Source organism: Crocuta crocuta, unplaced genomic scaffold, assembly GCF_008692635.1.
Source record: "Crocuta crocuta isolate KB4526 unplaced genomic scaffold, BGI_CrCroc_1.0 scaffold396, whole genome shotgun sequence".
Lineage (NCBI taxonomy): Eukaryota > Metazoa > Chordata > Mammalia > Carnivora > Hyaenidae > Crocuta > Crocuta crocuta.
Genome location: NW_027533259.1, coordinates 4231567 through 4254600, shown reverse-complemented (window position 1 = coordinate 4254600; position 23034 = coordinate 4231567). Strand labels below are relative to the sequence as shown.

The 23034-nt window shown below is 38.8% G+C and overlaps 1 protein-coding gene across 1 annotated transcript in view; it reads left to right on the top strand.

Moving 5' to 3' along the window:
* The window catches only part of MAGI2 (membrane associated guanylate kinase, WW and PDZ domain containing 2), a 966486-nt gene that overhangs the window by 779138 nt on the left and 164314 nt on the right, over positions 1-23034 (top strand). Inside the window, exons 15-17 of the mRNA XM_077746976.1 lie at positions 5117-5158; positions 12103-12194; positions 21620-21812. Of these exons, the coding sequence (XP_077603102.1) occupies positions 5117-5158; positions 12103-12194; positions 21620-21812 (327 nt within the window). The remainder of the gene's footprint in view (positions 1-5116; positions 5159-12102; positions 12195-21619; positions 21813-23034) is intronic.

Here is a 23034-nt window from a genome sequence, read left to right as displayed (position 1 = left end):
TAACTTAATTCCATATAACTTTAAGCTTATCTATATATTCTACATCATATAATATACATGCCCCCCCCAAAAATATGACCCCCCAATGCCAAAAGACGTTTTGACCAATGGGCTTTTTGGGGTTTTCATATTAATTATTTAAGCATTGGCCCTCTGTCATTACCAGCAACTGTCAGGGAAAAAGCAAAAATCTCCCCATCCCCAACTCTACTCAAGACTTGTTGATAAAGTTCACGTTTCTCATTGTGTAATAGCTTCTATTAATAAATAACTTCTTGCTGTCCCCATTACTTCCATTTTTAGGTTTATTTATTTATTTTGAGGGGGCGTGGAGATAGAATCCAAGGCAAGCTCCACACTGTCAGCACAGAGCCACACACAGGACTTAAACTCATCAGTCACCGCAAGATTATGACCTGAGCTGAAGTTGGACACCTAACCCACTGAGCCACCCAGGCACCTCTACTTGCATTTTTTTTAGTGAAAGCACCATTGCATAATGGGATACAACAGCCTATTTTTTACTTTTCCCTTCTCTCTTTTCATGACACTCATGAAAGAAGCAGTTCTTTGCAATCACAAGAGGAAGGGCTAACATTTTCTCATTTTTGTATGCTAATCTTAAAAAAGAAACTATTGTTTACCATTTCTCACCTTGAGAAAGCAGCTACTTCTAAAGGCCCTCACTGCTTTTCCCTCCTCCCGTCTTCTGCCATTCTTTCTTGATATGTGATGGTGTCACATATTTCTGATATCATGAGAAACAACTTTCTAACAGCCTACATCCCCGTGAGACTACATAGGGTGACTGCACATATACCCATTTGCTTGGGACATTCCTGCTCTGTGTCATCCTGGCATAATTATTAATAGCCACTCTCTGGTTTGACTTCCTTTGAATGATGAATTACATGGTTTCCCTTTTTTACATGATCTATTAAAGAAATAGACATCGTTGCTGTCTAAAAAAAGTATATATCCAAACATACAGACCATGAATAAAAATGTTAATACCTAGTCAGATAAATAATTTCCTTCAAGTTAATTTATTTGGCCGACTGAATTTTTGCCCATACATGTTCTATTCCTCATTTGGGGTAAAAGTATGTGTGGTGGCTTCTCTAGCCGGACTCCTAGCAAACTCTCTCCATACTCAGAAAATTACACATCTGTACAAATCTAGAGCATGATAAACTAAGTACTAAGAAAAGGTAGTAAGGCTTCACTCACGTAAGTATTCTGCCATAGAGTTCAAGTTCTCATCACAGATAGTAAATCAGATGCAACATCACAATCATCATAGGACGGAAAGGGAGGAAATTTTGTCTGTCTTCCAGCTCCTAGGAGAGATCATAACTGCAGAGATTACATAACTGCAGAACAATGACTGTCATGACCCCTCCCTTTGATGCCAAGCAGGGCAATACAAAGTGCTTCCCAAAGAAACGGGGTATGGCTTACTTTGGAATCTTACAAAATAAAGTTCTGATCATGCTCAAGAACTTGGTGATTTAGGAATGCCGGCTCTGTCCTGTTGCTTCACTTTGCTTTAAGCCAGACTTATTGCAAAGATTTGTCTCATCATCCTTGGTTCACATAGCCATTTCTTTTTTAAAAGAAAAAACTTTTTGAAGTTTATTTATTTTGAAAGAGAGAGCAAGTGGGGTAGAAGAGAGAGACAGCAGATGGAGAATCTCAAGCAGGCTCTGCACCATCAGCGCAGAGCCTAATACAGGGCTCAGACTTAACAAACCGTGAGATCTTGACCTGAGCAGAAATCAAGAGTTGGGTGCTTAACCACAGACTAGCCACCCAGGCTCCCGTCATGGGGCCATTTCTTGAGCAGACACCCTACCACAGCCTCGGAAGCCAGAGCAAGAAGCAGATGAAAACAGGAAGAGACAGAGAAGAAAAATCCGTTCTTTGAAACTCTTCTCTCATGATTCTGTCCCTTGGTGTGAACCCAAGTTGAATTATGATGGAAGTTGTGCAAACTTTTTTCTCTTCACATTGAACCTTGTTTATTATAAATAAACAATTTATGAGGTACAACATGTCTGTGCTCCTTTGCAGTAAGACATCACTCAAATGTAGGATCATAAAAGTGTCAGGGATCCGTATGACGTAATGTGCCTTATGGTGGAAACTCTTTAGAACACAAATCCCTCTGAAATTTCCTCGAAAAGCTCACATGATCAATTTTTCTTTCCAGAAATTAGGAAGAATTAACTCATGATAAGCAATGAGCATCACAACAAAGGTAGCAATCAGAAGGAACCAAGGCTAGTTAGAGCATAATGGAGGCGCAAACTGGTTTTCAGCACTACACTTGGCAGGAAATTATACTTTGTAGCTGGTTAAAAATGGACAGCTGTGTTTGTCACATCCATGGCTTTTATCCTATCGTTTTGTTGTTCATTGTTCATTGTTTATTGTGGAATTCTTTCATTGTTCAGTATTATAATGCACGTATAACTTATGGCTGATCACAAATGAGTGGTTGTATTTCTAAAGTAATGGCTTTTCTGCTGCTTTCTCTGTGTTGTTAGTGAGCAAGGGCCATAGTTGGCACTGTCTCCCATCCTCACAGGAGAGCCACTTGGAAAGATGAGGTGGAGTAAAAATATTATCCACTCAGTGCACCACACCACTTGAGACTCTAAATGGAAACATGGTGGAAGCCACACCACACAAGGTAGATACACAATATCCAGAGCTCCGAAGCCTGTGTAAGTGCTTCTGTTTCAGGCTGCTGGTATTCAGTCTTCCTTGAAAATGTGATTAAACACTTGATACAGTCAAGCTGGAAATGTCAATAGATTTAGGAAAGGTTCTGATACATCATGATGCCATAGCTGTAGGCAGGGATTAAGTGGTAATGAAAGGCCACCTTGCCTTCCTAGAGAACACCCCCACATCTGAACACTGCTAGACCAAGCCCTGGCCTCATTTGCTTGGACATTGTTGTTGTCCAATGGCCTTAATGTTCTTAACAAATGTTCTCTGGTGCACAATCTTATTTTAGTGAAATATTAAAATAAGATAATAGGTAAATGTTAAGACACTTTTATCAATGACTTTAGCATTAGAATCATAAAAGACTAGAAAAAAATTAATAACATTATCATTTAAAATGTCCTCGACTGTACTATGAAGGTTAATTTCCTGTACCTTTTTCCCATAGGAAAACCATTATCGCTGTCCTTAGTATAATTTATGTCATGGCTTAATCCATGAAAAAAAATTGCCTTTCAGCTGCAGTTCTAGTATATCACATTATGCATCACTTTGCAGTTATAATATATTGATAAAGGAGATTAGTAATTCCAGTTAAGCTGTGTTTGCCATTTTTAATGTGTGCCTTTTAATTTGGAAATCTAATTTCAAAAATAGCATTTTTGGGTAACTTTGTGAACAATTATGGGAACATTTATATTTCTAAGAGGTCCCTTTTAATAAAGAAAGTTACCATTACGTAAGCCAAAGAATAAAGAGAGGGAAATAAAAGTTAGTTTGGGGACACATTTTTCCATGTATTTTAGAAAGTAGATCCAATCTGATAGATAATAAATTTATTTCATTCAACAGTTTAAAACTTAATGCTCCTAGAATCAAGCAGAGGATAAAAGGGGGGGAGGGGCGAGGAGGAGGTGAGAAGTAAACTCTAAAATCAGTCTTTGACTGAAAGCTATTTAGTATATCAAAGCATTTTGCTGGTAGCACAAGTGAACAATGCAAACCACAGAACTTTCATGAATAAATATGAGATCATCAGGGCTGCAGTAAACTAAATGTAATCGCTGGATGGCAAGTAGGTCCTAGTATGATTATGATAATATAAAATGTCAGTTTTACAACTAATGGAAGCACTTAGAAGGTAGCAGCCTTCTATCTCTGATTCAGCTCTATCTTTTCTATGAAAGGATAGTTCTCAATTTATAATGCTAAGCAGTCCCATTACACATGGAGGATTTTTAAGAAATAACGATTCTTCTGGAAAACTAATTTACCTTTACTACAAAGACACAGATTACCTTACAGGGATAATCATTCTGCCATGAGTGAGATGAGCTGTGCAGGGTATTGAGGAACAACTGTCAAACCCCGAAGGTAATTGCCCTCAACAGACTTCTAGTTCATTTATATTGTTGAAGAGCATAGAACTCTGTCTTTGAAACAAAACTCAGTTAGAAAGCAATCAAGATTTGGTCTACTTTAATTTTTATTAATGTAATAATAAAATACATATTTTTATAGTGCCTCTTTTTTAGTGATGTGTGTAGTATTTTATGTTCATGTCCACAAATTTTATGTTATATGTAGCAGAGATTACATCATAATTCTCTTCAAGGATCTGTATTGCTAACATAAGCCAGTTTAACTCAACTGCTTATACAGAACTTCAACTATACAAATAATTGTAAGTTTCAAAATATTTGGACTGATGGACATAAGTCAACACAGTCATTGATTGGATTTTCCATTTTTCATTTCAGTAACTTGATGACACAATATCTTAACCTGATTTTAAAAGACTTCTTTACTTTGTATATAGTTCAGGTTCTGGGTTGACTTTACTTTTTTTTTAATTTTCAAATTTATTTTTGAGAGAGAGAGCATGATCAGTGGAGAGGCAGAGAAAAAGGGAGGGAGAGAGTCCCAAACAGGCTCCATGCTGTCAATGCAGAGTTCAACACAGGGCTCCATCTCACCAACCATGAGATTATGATCTGAAACGAAATCAAGAGTCGGATGCTTAACCGACTGATCCGCTGAGGTGCCCTGACTCTGCTTTCCAATAAGCATTCTTATACTGAGAATCAAAGCTTAGTTTTTGAAAATGAGGACTTTTTTTCATTCTGACCTAAAAGAATTCAGATTCTTCTATTTTGCATGCATGTAAAAGAAATACATTTACATTTACAAACAAATTCATATACATAAAGCAGGGTATATCCCATTCACTAACTTCCATGGATCTTAGAGAAACAAAATCATTAAATTTGAGCACAAGGTTGGGGGTGAGTTATAACAGCAACAAAAACAACAAAAGTAAAGGTGAATTTTAAAATGCCATAAATGAATTTCAATTTTAATTCCCCATTTTCCCATCCAGAACAAGTGCCACCAAGGACCAGTTTTCGAATGGATTCCTCTGGCAAGTATTCCTCAGTCCTCACAGTCCTGTGAATGAAACGTCTTCCATTCTGTGTAACAAATCATTCTTCTGAGTAGTATCAGTTTTTTAGTATATAGTCACTGTGCTAACTTTATTCACCCACATACACAAATATTTAAGGTAGAGAACAAGTCCCATCAAAGCGTGTCTCAATGGCTACCAAGGAAACAAACGAAAGACAAAGGAAAAGAGTCAGATCTGTTCATTACTTTCATAAAATGCTTTAGTAAAAGACTAGACTAAAATCCAGGTGCCAATGAAAGCCACTAAGCTCACTAGATCATGCTGATACAGTAACTTCTGGCTACTTGCAGCTTCTGGCACTTGAAATGTGTCTACTCTGAACTTGGATGTATGCAACAATCCATAGTGGATTTCCAAGACTTAATATAAAAAGAAAAATAGAAATGTATAATTTCTCATTTTTTTATATTGATGAGTGCTTCAATATTTTGGATATACCAGCTTAAAATACATTATTAAAGTTGATTGTATCTTTCTATTTGCTTTTTAAAATGGGCTCCTGGAAAATTTTAAATTACTTAAGCAGCTTGCATTTTATTTATGTTGTATTTATATTATATTTATTATGCTGGACTAGATAAATATAAATATAAATAAGCTAAAGTATCTCAAGATATTTGCTATTTACACACTTCCAAAGAACTTATTGGAAATTTTGCTAATGTAGATGAAATTAGTTTCACATCAACTAAATACCTATATATCAATTTAATCATTTTAAACCATGCCAATTATAAAATGCTATATTTCAATAGAATTTTAAGTTAGAATAGAATATCATAGTTCAAGAGCTTTCAGTAATAATTCACTTGCCTAAAAAGAAAAACAGTTTTCAATCTAATGGTTCTGAAAATACTTACCAATTTTGGTTTTGTCTAAAATTTAATATTGTTATGGAAATAAAGGAGGAAAAGGAAGATTCAGATTATTTTACTTTTGGGAAGTGCTTTGAACAAGTCCTTAGACCACTGGATTGAAAGCCAGAACACTGAAACAATTGCAGAAAAGAGTGTTTTATAATAATAATACTATTCCAGGTCTGTGGGCTCACAGCATACATCTCTAGAGTATTTCTATGATGACAGCTCATTATCCATCTCAGCATGTTCTAACACCCCTTGGAGAATATATGTGCTTGAGATCATTTCATTCTGTAAGTTTCCATGTCATTTTTTTGGGATATGTAGAAAATATGGAAGATATTGCTTAGCATTTTGTCCTCGAATAATGCATAAAGTATTTGTTTAGCTTGGTCTGAAACTTTTTCTATGATTATTCTTATATATTGACTGTAAAGTCCTTGTAATTTTAAAAGAGTATCTTTTGCCCAGAAGGAAAATGAGACCTAGTAATTACAGTTGCAAAATGAAAGTAGGATTTAATTTGAGATTCTAAATTTGTTTATTGGCCACAGCAAGCACGTTTCTTGAAAATCTCAGCTTCTGAATATACTTTATTTAAAAACAAAGGAAGAAAGAGAAGAGGAACCACCTAAAAGCATAAATTACCTTGATATGTCTGCACAATATTTCTACATTTCAAAAAATATGCATTAGTTAAAGGAGAAAAGTCATAATACAGTTTGCATATATCATGCCACTATGCAATCCAGATTTTCAGGAAAATAACCAATCCAAATAATTTGCTAAATGTGCATACAAAGTATCAAAATATTCTGGAAAATCATGACTACATCCAAAATAAATGGATCACCCATACCACTTCTCACATTTAAAACATGTCCTTCATCAAATTATGTGTCATGATTTTTTACTCAGATATATTTATCTTAATTATAAGGTATTTTTATTAACTTTAGCTGCCTGTGATACTTAGGTGCAGAGGCAAAATTGATAGTAGGAACTCCTAAACAATGTAATTATGAAACTAAGTGCTAACTCCATAGTAGAATAATGCTGTGGTTTATTGGGTGGGTGTACTAGATTGGTGAGTATCTTAAAACAATTAAATTCAAGAAATATTTATTTAGCACCTCCTACAGGGTGTGAATAATGGAATACAATAGATGATAAATATAATTATGCCATCATCAAGGAAGAATAATCATGAGAAACAACGAATCCATAGTAAGGACTTTTTAATGGACTTTTCCCAAAGCCAAGAGAGCCAGGGTGTGGAATATCACAGAAATCACTTCCAGGAGAACTTTCCCTGTTCAGAAACAAAAGAAATCAGGGGTTATAAAGGGTGTATCAATAGTGTCAAATGAGACAGAGAAATCAGTCGGAATGTGGAAAGAGAAAATGACCATTTGATTTGGTCGTTAGGATGTCATCAGTGACCTTAGCACGAGTAGTTTCAGAAATGCCAATACAGCAGGAGTGGAATGGCAGGAGTAGGTCACAGATCAGAGACTGAAGACGGGGAAGTAAGGCCCCACTAGAGACTACTCATCCACAACAGAAATGAGGAGAAACAAGGGGTATTTGGTATGGGGAAATCTGAGTTTGTTTTACAGCTGAAGGAGAAAAATAGAATGGGAGTTGGATTCTACTATAGCTAAAATGTGTCTGGCCACATTGACTTTACCAAAGGTATAAAGGGAAAAAGTAAAGAGAAGGTGTTCTTTTAAACCAAAAATGTATTAGCTACCTATCTGCTAATAATAGATTCAGCAATAGAAACTACTTAATTTCTATTTAACTCATTCTGTATCTGTAGTACATTGAAATTTCAGAAGCCAGGGACATATTTAACAACCATTTTTGATTCCTGATTCCTTCCCCCAGTCCCTTTCCTAGATCTCTTTATAGGGAAAAGCCAAATAACTAATGCTTTTTCTAGCAGGAAAAATTGAATGAATTCAGCCTCTGTGCCAAACTGATAATAAGCCCGTGGTACTTACGTTTTAATTAAAACATGGAAGGGGATTCAAGTACCAAAATTTAATTGACATGTTTGCAGCATCCATGTGCCAAATTAAGTCTTAAAAAATGCCATTCTTCACATTTTTGAAGGCTTGAATCCATTCATAAAATTAATCAGTTGTGTTCAGTTACCCATCCTTTTCCGTAAAACTGTGCACAAAGTTTCAGACCAGGCTTTCCAAAGCTAGACCAAGGATGCATACAGCTGTGGAGTTTCTGAGATGTTAGTACAAAAAAAGAAGCAGTTTTTGAAACTCTACTTTTCTCTATTATGAGGGAGGTTGTCCACATACTTGGATGTGCCCACCACTTGCTACTTTTAGTACTATTAGTTTTTTCAGTATTAGTGAGATCCCAGGATAAACCAGGACTTGTAAATTCCACTACAGTAGTTTGCCACAGTGATCAATGGAAAGTTCCATCTGGGACAAATGTCTTAAGATAATTTACATCCTAATGCCTGAGGATCCTGGGACCCAGCTTCTAAGGGAGAAGCAACAGTGGCCAGAAATACCCATTGAGCACACATAGCCAAATAGTGTTCTGCCTCTCCTTAGTCCAAGCAATGCCTGGGAATACCCCTGACAGTTCTGCAAAAATGGGTGAGGAAAAAGAAAGTAAACAAAAAGCAATGAAAGCAAATAAACAAGAAAGCAGAAAAAAAAAAAGAGGATGTTGGTGGGGCCATGGTTGAGTGACATCCAAAGTGACCCAGGCCCTACCAGACTCCTTCATCAAACAACCTTCCAGGTGCGTGGTTAGTAAACCAACAGGAGAGACAGGTGATGATTGTTAAATTCTGACACAATGAGGTGAAGAGCTAGCCCCTGGATTTCTATATTTTAAGTTCTTGCATTAACCGGGGAAGAGATAAATCACAACACAATAATTTTAAATGCGCCATCTGGCCAGAAGAGCAGCTAAAGGAAAAGTATCAGAAACATCATAATCTTACAAGAGAGATTTAAAAAAAAAAAAAAAGTAGGGGAAATAAAAGAATAATTCCTCTCAGCTTTGTGTATATAATTTTAGTTATTTTTTAAAACCAGACTCAAAAGAATGGGGAAGGCAGGGTAAGAAGCCAAAGAAAAATTATCTTTCTAAAAGCTCTTATTTTCCCTAAAAAAAAAAAAAGTACTACTCCCTTAAGGCACAATCTATCATTTAAACTTCTTTTTTTCCAGTTGATTATTTCTCTAAAGTTTCCATGCCCTGCAGCCTCTGAGTCTATGTTCAAAATTAACAAAGAAATTTTTAAAAATCATGTCTGCCAGCATACGTCTCTAATGGGTCTCTCTTTGCCTCTCTCTACTTGTTCATGTACTGTGAAGCTAGCCATCTCTGTTTGGAAGAATGGAGGGTGTAGATGACATGATTGGCACATATCACCCTACATTTGAAATCAGAGCAGTTAGAACAATAGTCAGGAGATTGTAATGTCACCAAATTGCACATGGAGAATAGGGAGAGGAGGATAAATGCCCTTCTCACCCCTGTTCTTCAAAGTTAAATAAAATTAACCAGCTAAAATCTATATATTTTTTCTACTAAAAACAAGAGTCCTGAGCCATTCATTAAGGAAAAGCTTTCTGATTCCTCCAGGACTTATAGCATCCTATGACATAAGACAACCCCCTTGTCCCCTGGCACATCTCAAAATTCTTTTCCTGGGATTGCCATAATTTTGGCACTTTTTGGGGTGGCGGGGAGTTTTATTTAGCAAATAAAATGGATTGCATAGTAAACTGCTTTTAGAGTTCCTCGTGCAATATGGATTGATGCTGAAGCCATTGGAAGGACAATTTCCCACTTACCTTACTCACCAGTGATGCAAAAATGAGAATATTTATAAGAGTAGATGGAAAGTTCTGACTATATATATATGTAGTTCTCTTTGTATTTTTGATGGTCTCTATGTGTTTTTTGTATGGTCTAGAGTCCTCTAAGTGTAAATTTACCTGGAGAAGAGATTGCTGTGAGTAGTTGTATCACAAACAAGTTATAGATATTTGTAGAATCTTGGGCACTGTCTGTCATCTTCCCATCTCCCCTTGCCTTTCACCTCCCTTGGGAGGAGTACCCATGCTTGCTATGATTTTCGAGGGCTAGTCCACCTGAAGTTCTCATCTTTCAAATGTGAATAATACAATTTATAAAGGATGATTAATGGATGTGGAGGTCAAATTGGTTCGTCACTTTTGAGTTTTATATTAGTCATTGAATAGAAAGGACTTTGGTCATATGCGCATCTCCTCATGAGAGGGCATGAATGGTCATGGATTCTTGCTCAGTATACACATATATACTAATGTCTTTTGTGCTTGACTCAGTTTTGTTTTGTTTTTTGAGGACAGTAGCAGAAATGCTTACATTTCAGAAATGAATGAGTTGCCTTTTGTATATAACTGGGACTCCGTGGCCCATACTAGAGGGCACCAAGGCAAGCCTGTATATTGTGCCTTGTTTACTGGATGACTTAAGCAGTCTCACTTACTGTAGAGCCTGGGAAAGATTTGCCTGGCCATCATTCACTAAGCCTCTCTCTCAACTGTGTCTACTACTATATATCCAAGTAGGTTAGACACAGCTTCCTGTCCCATGAGGATCCTTCTCTGAAATCCCATCCAAATTTCCAAAACCATTGTGTGTAAGCAATTTAACTTAATACTTGTGTCTATAATATTTCCTTTAAACCATTAAGGCCTAGGATCACTAAGTACTACTTTTTTTATTTTTATTTTTTACTTTTATTTATTTATTTTGAGAGAAAGAGCATGAGAGTAAGAGTGGAGGAGGGACAGAGAGCAAGGGAGAGAGAGAATCCCAAGCAGGCTCCATGCTGTCAGCACAGAGCCCAATGTGGGGCTCGATCCCACAAACTGTGAGTCGGCTCAAGAGTAAGCTGCTTAACTGACTGAGCCACCCAGGTACCCCAGGATCACTGGGAAATACTTCTTAAGCAAAGGATGACGTTAATCAGTACTTCCCAAAGTTGCTAATCATTTATTGACATCCTAACAATGGCCACGAAAGTATGTGCAACTCAGTCATGATGGAGACTTTACCCCTGTGAGAAGGATTCAAAGGCCTAAGGGTAATGGGTAAGCATAAATCACATCCTCTTTAAAAACTCAGAAGAGTTCTTATAGTTTTAATTTATATTAACTCTAGACTTGAAAAAATTGACATCCAGGAGTGTCTCAGCTTATTTTTAAGTACATTTCTGTTCTTTCAGCTAACTGCAGAGAAGTGTCACTCTTCCAGTTTATTGTGGATATAGTGGTGTAGTAGTAGTAGTAGTAAAGTCAGTAGTGAATCTCCTAGTGGCTTCCACATCTTAAAATGTTTGGAGAGATAAGAATTCACTTACACCCAGGCAAATTTCTACCTGCAGTTATGAAAAAACCTAAAGAAGTTTGTCTGAAAATAAAAATTTCACTCAAACACCCAATATAGAAAAGTTTGAATTCTATCTTTTCTAATGTTTACCATTTTAAAAAAGACAATTAGGTGTACATTTGTATTTCTCTACCCCCAACATGCACTAAATTGGATACATTAAGACATGAGCAGATATTAATAGATCACTAGGCAGGATTCTACCAGGTAACTTTAGAATGTTATCCTCTACTCTCCTGGATTTCTGAAAGGATCATTCTAGTCAGAGTCAACATCCTCAAAGTGACAACCAATCTTCTTGAGAAAAATCTGAATGCTCTCAGGGTAATAAAGGATTATAGGGACATCATCTTTTTTTTTTTTCAGTCAGGAAATTTGTATGTTCTTTCTGCCTATGGTAATACCCTTGTTTTGATACTGTTAATCAAGAGACTACCTAATTTTGAAATGTTTTGTTGCCACATTTTTCTTAATCCTCAATGCTCTCCACCAACTCTAACAGCACTCTCATTAATCACATCCACGAAATTAATTTATCATCAGTGTGTTCAGTTTCTCAGGGAGCAGGGAGGGGACAAGATTCATCACTCAATGGGATCTCCTTTATGCCAGGTCCAGATTATAAGGAACTGGATGTTCACCTTCGCAGGATGGAGTCTGGATTTGGCTTCAGAATCCTCGGGGGGGATGAACCTGGGCAGCCGGTAAGTTGAAACTTCTTTATTTCCGCACCATGGGCTATATATATACTGTGTGTGTGCATCAGGGTAAATATCATCCACTATGACATCTAAAAGAAAATCTTAAAAGACTCAAAAAAATTTTGAGATTTGGTGGTTTTTTTCTTGCTGTGTAAGTTCTCAAAACATGTCAGTGTTTTCATGCCAATAAATCCTTATAAGTTAATGCACATACATTAAGAGGGGGCATTACTCTTCCTTAGGAGGGATTGAATTCCTCTTGAATATTTCAATTATTTAAATGTATTGGACCTCTGGTCACTCTGGACAGCACCTCATAAGTCAACACATGGTATGACAGAAGATACATGTGAAGGGGTGACTTGGACCAGTAGAATTATGTATGTTTGCAATTAAAACTGCACAGGAGAGAAAACACAGGGATAAACAGAAGTGAAACCAGGCTCAATACTGAAGAATCTCAGACAGATTCAAAATAAGATATTCACATAAGGAGATGTTCACAAAGTGAACTTCAGCTGGCACAAAATGGGGATTTGGGGGAGGGCTCTGAAGAAATTATACACACACACACACACACACACACACCTCATTATACACCACAGTAAAAGCAAAAGAAATATACAGAGAACACAGCAAAGCTAGATTAATGAGCGTGTATCAAAATATCAGCCATAAAATACTCATTGTAAAAGATATGTCTTAAATGGTACCCAATATGACTAAGTCAGATCCATGAAAGGTTTGAGTAAATAACACCCCATTCCAGCTCAGGTGCCTTAACCCCATCCCAGCTCATGCATGGGAGTTAAACTGTAAGCCTCAGTGTCCTCATCTGTAAGATGAAGGTAATAAGTGCTCTCTCACACAGAGAAAGCTTTAAGAATTAAAGATAACATGGGCAAACCTCTTGGTATTGTAACCTGGGTCCTATTAGGTGTTGAATAAATGTTTATCATCATCTCTCTTGTTGGTCAATTGTTACAGAAAATAAAACTAAAACCTAAAATGGGCAGACGTCTTCAGGAAAAAAAGTTAATCTGACAAATAAAAGGAATCTGTAAACATGAAAACTGTCCCAAAGTGCAGTAGATTCCCTTGATAGTCAGTCCCTTGGTACTTCCTTCCCAGAAGTATCCAAACAGAGCCAATAAGAACCTGACAAGAGCCCCTGAGAGCTTTCCTCTGCTCTTCAAGAGGAGTTGGGCCAGTTGATTGATGAGATCCCTTCCTATGAAAAATGCTGAGAAACTGAGCTTAGAGTCAAAGATGAGGGAAGTCCAGGAGAAAAGATTTATTTCCTAATTTGGTGGGGATAAAATTTGGCATCTGTCAACCACAATATCACTATTTCCCTAGCTGCCGGAAAATATGTGAAAGTGAATTTACCAAGGAGGGTAATCTGGATTTCCCTACTAGTGTTTTTGGAGGAAAAAGAGTGCTACGGTAAAATACAGGGCTCAAGTAACTTTGGACTTTTATTTATCCAGAGACTAAATTAAGAATCTCATGTCACATGGGTAGAAAGAACAAATCTTAGTTACATTTTGCTACCTTTCACAGACTTGTTCCCCTTCTATCTGCCACCTGGTTCTGAGTTTCCCAGGGACCCTCAGTCAACTGGTCAGCAGACAGCCTCACTCTTCTCTGTAATTCATCTTGCTTTATATAGACACAACCAAAAATAGTATCTAGTTCTTTCACATATGTAAAGATTTAGCCTCCTCACTTCCACAGGGTATTTGTCTGACTTAGCTTCCTTCAGGATTATTCTCTATCCTGCTCATATGTCTCCCTATTTAGTTTGATCAACGAGATTTAAAATTCTTCCTAAGCAGGGACTTCATCTTCCCCTTTTTTATTCTCCGTTAGTGCCCTGTAAATGAATGGTGTGCCATTAGCCAAACTGGAGGTCGAGGTCACAGTCCTCAAGAAAGCCAAGTCTGCCACATATTCCTGACAACAACAGAATGAGGGAAGAATGTCCCTCACTTCAGACACTAGCTGCAAATTTAAGGGTCCCATGACCTCGTTCAGATTCAATAATTCACTAGAACAACTCATAAAACTCAAGAAAACGCTGTACTTATGACTACAGTTTTATCATGAAAGGGTACATATTAGGACCAACCAGAAAAAAAGAGGGGAGCACATAAGACAAAGTCTGGAAGGGTTCCATGTGCAAAACTTCCATCATCCTCAAGGACAGGGTATCCACCCGGCATGGATGCACAGAGAATTGTCAACCAGGGATGCTCACCCAAGCTTTGGTGTCCAGAGTCATTCAAGTGGTTGAGCTCAAACCCCAGCCCCTCTCCTTCCCTAAGTCATGCAGATGTCACAAGGTTCAAAGGCCCAATCCTCTAATTATGTCGCTGGTCATTCTGGTATAGTCAGCCCCCACCCTAAGGCTATAGGTGTGGCTGGCTCCACCCTGAATCATCTCCTTTAGTACAAAGTAACAGATACTCACCATGAGTCTCTCATTAGCATTAACTCTCAGGTGTGGTACAAGGGGCTCACCATGACCAATAATGATACTCCTGTTCCAATAGTGTAAAGTTTACATTTCAGGAAAGGCCAGACCTCTGTTTGGGCTCAGGCTAAATTCTTTACTGTACACCCATATGTTTCAAAGATACTAAATTAAGAAAATAATGTCACTTTAAGTTGATCTTTATAGCATTGTGAGGGATACTGAAACTTTTGTAGATAATTTAAGGGTAAACCCATTAGAATTCATTATACTTTTTCTAACATAATGTTTCAAACTTACCAACCTAAGGGGTCTCCACCAGAAAGATGAGGTTCCTATTTGTTCCAGTATGCACTGACTGGATTTTCCCTTACCAATCTAGGAATTCCTTGAAGGCAAGGATCATGTTTTTATGGTGTCTGTGTCTTCTAAGCCTAGCACAGGGCCTGGCATACTAGATATTTGCTAAATGGAACTGAAGAGAGCCCTCTTCACCCAACCAAACCATCACCTGAACTTCTCAGGAAAAAAACAACAACCCTAAATAATCTGGAATTTACATTTTCTGAGGCCTCTAGATCCTATGGGCTCTGTAGAATTAAAACAGCCTAGTCCTAGAATCAGGGATGGTGTCCTGGTAACCCTACAACATACTTTGCTGAACCTAGTGTTTTAAAATTGTGGAAAACCAACTAATTTCACATTTTTAAAAATTCAGATTTCCATAATTCCTTGGAAGATCTAGCAACATTAGGCTTATCTTTCTCCACATAACTGGCTGGAGCTAAGTCGTGGCCCTTTTAGACTGAACATAACCACAGTTCCCAAAACTCCCTTATGCCTTTGTTACTCATTTAGTCTACTATCTTTGAGACTCCCAACCCCAGAGGACTGGATTGAAAGAGGATGATTCTGCACCAAAGGAATGTTCAATCAGGGCCAGATCATGGTTTTTACAAGCCCTAAGCACTAAACACATGATCAGTTTCCTTCCTTTATATATAAATACAAATAAGGGGTTAAACTATGAAATAAATGTAAGGGAACTAAATTCCAGCTCTTCCCATGATGCTTACTTCAATACAGTCTTTGAAATACTAAAATTCTCACTTTGCTAAACCTTTCCCCCTACCCCCCACCAGGCTCATGCTTTGTCTGCTTTGGAGGTAAACTAGCACCACACTCAGGAAATATCATCCTCACCAGTGTCTGCCTCCCCCAGAGGGAGGTAGAACTGCATGACAGTTCACAGGGAAGGCTTGGTCTCAGCTGGCTCAAGAAGGGAAAAGTCTGGCTGAAATTTGCCTGGCACAGAAGCGTAGAATTGTTGCCCTAATGGAACACATGTTGCTTAAAATGAAGCTCAGGTGTGTGAATGCAGCCGTGGTCACCACCCAGCCTCACGATGGCTTTCTACCTAGTCAGTGCACTGACTCCCAGATTCTCAACGCTTCTGAACATTGGCTTTGACTACAGAGTCCTTCTCCCCTCCAGTGGGCAGGCATCCAGTATCTATGATAAGCCTCCTCAGATGACATGGATTGCCTGTTATCCCCATTGAGTTTATTTAGACTTATTCTGGTTTATTCTTTCACCTAAATGATTTAAGACACACACAGGCTGTGAGTTACAATTTTGACATTTAAGCCATTAAATAGAAGCCTAAATCTTCCTAAAGCAAGCAAAGCCAGAAAGTAATGCCTTGAAAACCAGAATGTTGCACCTCAGAAAGATCATATCAGGAAGAGTGACTCTACTGTAAAGATTTCCCAGAAACCTTTCCTTCCTGCTTTCCTCCATGGTTAAGCCCAGAGATAACATATAAACAAAATGTGCCGGCCTCATTTAATTGCTGATGTGCTACAAAAGAAGAGATGCATGAAGTGACTTGGTCCCCAACCACAGGAGGTCTCATAAATTACATCAAACAGGTTTCTGCCTCCATATATACAAAATGGTACTGACATCTCAGGGTGCACATTAAACACGACAATACAGCTTTTGGCAAATAATGAACAGCAGGAGTCCAGCTCCGACAAAGCATATGGGCATTTTTCCTGCAAGGGGAAATACTTTTCACAGTTAAATAACAATAGAAATAGAAAGAAATGAAAAATTGCCAGAAAGAAACAAAAATGAGATTTCCAGCTGTGAGCTGAAAAGAGATGGGAAGGCATCAAGGTGGAAAGATTTAGAAAACACTGCAATGGAGAAAAACTGTTCATAGAAGAAAGAGGTAATGCTAGACATACTCCTTGGTCAGGGAGTCTGTGCAAACTTGTGGGAAAATTGTGGAAGGCAAGAGCCTGAAATCTGCTAGCCACATTGTCAAGTTGTCCCAGGCTATAATTTTTGCAGATCAGACCTACTGGGGCTCAACTTGCCTTAGGTAGAGCAGGAAAAAATTAAAGGAATTAAATGACTCCTGCACATATGATTTTGGTTTTGTTCATGTCTTACTTATTTGTTTTCATTTTCCTTTGTGTGTGTGTTAGTTATTTCCCTTGGCTCACTTGAATGTGAATCGCTATTATTTCATGTCAAATACTCTATTTTGTTCCACGCCCTCACAGCCTGTAAGATGGAGAGTTATGGAGTTATTGTGATTCTTTTGTTTCTTAGAGAAGGCACTTGGAAAGATTAGGCCATGGGTCAGTTGTGTATGGGTTCAGGGGGCAGTCTTTTTTGAGCTCTTTTGCCACAAAGCTCTTCCTTCAGGGCCAAAGCAATAGAGACAAGATAAAGAACTCCTCCAAGAGCAATGAGAAAACTGATGAGTGGGTCTACACAGGCTGAAAGATCCAGTGAGGTTAGACGGAGGTGCGCATGGTGTGAGGCAAACGTGGTGTGAGGCCAGTGTTGGCTGGGAAGACTCAGGGTCCAGTGTAGCCCTGGGTAAGCAGGACTGGAAAGAAAATGTAGCCTGATGGGACAGTGAACCCAGACCATGTGCTTGGGATTGGGAAGTCCCTCAGTAGACCTGCAAAGTGACCAGTGTCTTGTATCAAGGAGCTCAAGCCAGACACTGGCGGGAGAGTCCTTCAGCAGACTTAGAAGGTGACCAGCGAGACCATAGATCTGTAGCTATGGGGCCAAGTGACACTACTCAAAATCTTGTTACTCAGAGTGTGAGAGAGCTACAGACTTAGGCTCCTAGCCTCTCCTGGGAGCTTGTTAAACATGTGGAATCTCAGGTTCCACCCCAGGCCTGCAGAATCAGACTCTTGGGGGTAGTTCCCAACTCTGTGTTTTAATAAGCTCAACCAGGTAACTTGCATGCACCCTAAACTGTTAGAACTACTGGCTTAAAGGATCAGATGTCCCGAGGCCTATTCTCAACAGCTTAAGCAAACGTGAAAATGTATATACACTGAAAAGCTAGTATGAATTGCGGTGCAAGAAGGAATCATAGATCATCTGGTCCCTGTGGTGACGGTGGCAGACAGGAAATAAACTAATAGAATGACTGGAGCATACAAAGCATATTTGAATTAATAGGAAAAAAATAAGCTGTGGGGGTTTTTTTTCCCTGAATAGAGATACATAGAGCTAACTCTGTATCTCCAGTGAAATATAATGCACGAAGGTGCAAAACAGGTCAAGGCCAGGGGACAGCAGCCCATGAGAGCAGGAAACAGTGACAGTGTGCATGGTCAGCCTCTTCCCAACAAAGGCAGCAGTTCCTGATGAATGGAGCAAATGTGACTAATGTGCATAGCTAATGGGCATGTGACTCAGTGCCTGCTCCAACGCACAAGGCTCAGTGCAATTCAAGCTTGTTTAATAGCTCATGTCAACCTTTGTTTGAAACAAGGGAGAGGATGGATTATATAATGTAATTATGTAATAGTGTGTATGCATATAATAATTACATAATACTATACCTTAAATTATATTGAGGTATTATGTTGAATATACCACTTGTTTGGAAATAAACTTGTAAGACTTGATAAAATGAACTACAGTTTGAGAGTAAAGCTTCAAGTTTAAAAAAAATGTGTCCGGTAAACTTTAATCTTTGCTCAAATGTCAACTTCTCAGGGGCGCCTGCTCTAACCAGCTCTCACACCAACTCGGCCACATGACTGACACCCACCCACCACCCCAACCTGCTCTCATTCTTCCACGGGTCATGCATGCCTACTGGCAACATAATTTACACACTTACTATACTTCTCATTGTCTGACCATAGAAAAGAAGTTCTATGCAGCAGAGATTTGTATTTATTGTTCACTGATGAATTCCTAACACCTAGAAGTGCCCATGGGTTTAATACATATATGCTAGATAAATAAATTAATTAGTAAGAAGAGTACCCATATCACAGCAATGCAGCAGAAAAGAGGATGTTTTACTGGATTTTCCTCTTTTTTAATGTTTATTTTTGAAAGAGAGAGAACACAAGTGGGGGAGGGTCAGAGAGAGAAGGGGGAACAGAGGATCTCCAGAGGTCTCTGTGCTGACAGCAGAAAGCCAGATGCAGGGCTCAGTTTTGTGAACCTCGAGACCATGAGTTGAGCCGAAGTCAGACACTTTAATGTTTAAACGACTGAGCCACCCAGGCACCCCTACTGGGATTTTCTTTTTAATGGATGATACTATACTAGTATCACCAAGTAACACAGAAGATAACTTCAAGAGTATCTTTATATCTTTGCTGTCTACTTACAGCAAGGGAGGACTGGGAATTTTCCAATGTTACATTTTGGGTGGGTTTATTTTCCCCCAAAGTGAAATTTTGTTTTTACTATTTTTGTCGAGGGCCCAATTGCAGCCCTGGATCTCTCAGTTGTAACCTATATTTTGGTTCACTTTCATCAGTTAGAATCAGAACTATAGCTTACAGTTGATAATTAACCAGCCAAGGAGTTCATGAACCATTTTTCCCCTGTAACTAGCTATAAACTCTCTCACTAAGGCATATAGGAAATCTAAAGGTTGAAACATTTTGCAGGCTCACCCAGCTAAATGCAGCTTTTCAAGGGGCCGTGGACACACATAAACATTCATTTTAACTGGCTTTTGCACAAAGCGCTTAGCAAATCTTTGAAGGGCTCCTTAGCAGGTTGAGTCTTATGAAGAGTAGATTGGAACATCTTTAGAAAGAAGCTCCTAAATTCAGGTTGGCATGAAAATAAGGAAAATGGAGAATGTCAGAAGTGTGCCGGACTACTGGCTGATAGCAAATGAGTGTGGAGCGTTGCAGGGAAAGAAGCACACTGTGCAGTCAACCTACAGCAATATACTGTGGTTTTCCTTGTGATAGCAATAATGAATCACCTATCAGAGCTCATGTAATTCAACATGGAAGCAAATCTACCCACAGCCCACCCCAGGAATAGGGGAAAAGCAACTGTAGTCATAGTGGATTTTTCACTCCTATGGATAAAATTCAGTGGACAAAGGCTATGAAGTCCTCAGAGAAAAAAGAATGGTCTTCAGACTCTAATTTTGCATATACCTGAGTGCTGGGCATTCAAACCCGATTGCCATGTTGATAGGCCACGCTGAGCAGTGGGACCAAGTAAGAGTCTGTCTGCTTCTACGCCTGAAGACGTGCAAGCCTGCAGGTCATGATGCAGCAACTCTCCAAATTAGCTGGGATCCACAGATCTGCCATTTGGAAGAAATCATTGTGCCTGAAAGAAATAAATCTGTGAGCAAGCAGTCATTTTATAAAGCCTTAAAATAAAACTGATTTAGTCTCTATAATGTTATCAGGCTAAGGGTAGCAACTGCCTTCAGATGCTGTATGGCTAAGCCACTTGGCAAAAGTAAAAGGATGTCTATTGTCCATGCGCTGGAAAAATTGTTTGTAGGTTAAACAGCAAAACTAAAATATTTAATACTATGCCTTTTCAATGAGAGAGAAAACAAAGCCTTGCTGATGGACACTAACCTAAGTGTTTCTAATGGGAAGCGGGAAACCTTATGTTTTGCCTTTTATTATGTTTCCTGGTTAAGGGTATTATAGTTCACACCTTTTCCAGATGTGTGCCTCCCCATTTCCTGATATGATAGTCACCTAAACAGCAGAAGCATTTCCAGGGACAGGCAGAACTGGGGAGGTCCTTTGTGCAGGGATCAATGATCTAAAAAAGTATTCAAAGGAACGGAGCAAAAACTGGGAGGACATTTGACTGAGACTCTTCTAAATCAACTGGCCAGAAAAGCCAAGTGTGAGTTTTGCTTTTTAATTTTATTTTCTCCTTATCTCCAGCCTTTGAAAGCAAAGCAAAAAACAAAAAGCAAAACGTTTTGAACCTGTATCAGTTTCATAATATATACAGGCAGCTAGTTTCCCTGACATTTTTGGAGCACTCTCTAAGTGCCTCAAGCAAAGTTAAATGTCTCACATGCATTATTTCATTCAATTCTCCCAACAACTCCATAAAGTAGCTCCCATTACTTTACTTCCCCATTTTGCAGATGAAGAAACTGAGGTTCCCAGAGGTTAAGACTTGCCCAAGGCCACACAAATAAGAAGGGGAACCAAAATTCAATCCCCGACTTGTTTCATGAGCAGTGGCCAATAACATCAGATTATTTGGCATTAGAATTTTCCTTAAGGGTGATGACAAGTGGGCCAAGAAGCAAATGTCCCCTGAGCTTCATAGCCATCAGCCGTGAGTTCAAAATGTTAATTTCTCTAGAAGGAGCTAGCAACCTGGAAGAGTAAGAAAGACACCCTTCAGCCCCTCAATTTTCAGTTTTCAAGTACATGCTCAGGTTTGAAGGAAAGGGTAGAATGTGGGAATAAAACTTTACACCAAGTTGTACATATATATAGAACAAAATAGATCTATAAATGATACTATTATCTATTACATTACTATCGATTACTACTATCTGTTGTCTGTTATTACTGTGTATTTATGTAAAGAAATTATATATACATATACCTGGGGGGTTTGAAATGTAAATACCCTTCCCTTCTCACCGCTTCTCTAGATTTTGATTGGCGCCGTCATTGCCATGGGTTCAGCCGACAGAGACGGCCGCCTACACCCAGGAGACGAGCTTGTCTATGTCGACGGGATTCCAGTGGCTGGCAAGACCCACCGCTATGTCATCGACCTTATGCACCATGCAGCTCGGAACGGCCAGGTCAACCTCACTGTGAGAAGGAAGGTGCTATGTGGAGGTGTGTGACTAAAGCCAGCAGTGAGGGTTGGGGGTTTGGTGGTGAAATGCTTTTGTGGGACAGGGTAAGGACCCTTGAAACCAAAGGTTAAATCGGTGTCTATTTTACACACAGAAAAAAGTCAACCTAGATATTCCAAATGTAACTATGATTTTGAAAGTGCAGATTTTCACCCCACTAGTGTAATTCCAAGCAGTCTTTCAAGCTTGGAATGTTTTCAGTGTAGTCATTAAAAATTTCTAGCAAAGCCTGGGGCTAATTTAAGACGGTGTGCTCTTTGCTCTTTGGTGGATGCTAGTTATGAGAGGAACATTATAGCAGTGAAACAATACAGGTTTTGGAAATGTTCCTCATTGTGTTTACAAATGAAGAACCACAGCATTTTGATACCATAATAAGGCAAGTAGGATGGAAAATTAGCCTCCATTGTAGAGCCTGATAAAAGGTAACAATAAAACTATGACAAAAATACAGCTGTACGTCACTCTTAGAAAACGCAATTCATTTAATTCCAAACTTATGAAACTGATAAATCAGAAGCAGTTATTCCCTTTACGAGCATGTACCAGCTTCGTAAAAGAATCCATCAGACTTAACTTTCAGCAGTGTTTCTTCACAATCATAATAGGAGTCAGTTCATCTCTCTCCACCATCTCAACCCCCCAAAAAGATTTATATTTATAAATATGTCTGTTACAAACATCAACTACTTTTTTTTTATAATCTAAGCACTTGGTAACATTGGAAATAGGGTCCCAGGGGCGCCTGGGTGGCTTAGTCGGTTAAGCGTCCGACGTTCGCTTAGGTCATGATCTCGCGGTTCGTGGGTTCGAGCCCCACGTCAGGCTCTGTGCTGACTGCCAGCTCAGAGCCTGGAGGCTGTTTCAGTCTGTGACTCCCTCTCTCTCTGACCTTACTCTGCTCACGCTATCTCTCTCTCTCTCCTAGAAATAAAAATAAAACATTAAAAAAAATTAAAAAAAAAAAAAGGAAATAGGGTCCCAAATTGCCTCTGCTTTGCCCTGTGAATTAATGGAGGAACAGCACCAATGATGTTCTGTCACCTTCTGCCCTCGTGGCCACCGGCCTGTGAGCTCCCTCCAGTTTACAGATGAGGAAACCAAGGCCCAGAGGTTCAGTAGCTTCCCCGTCATCTGCAGCAAGTCAGTGATAATGCAGAGGCCCTTACTGGCTCAACAGCCAGTGTTTGTTGCCACCTTCC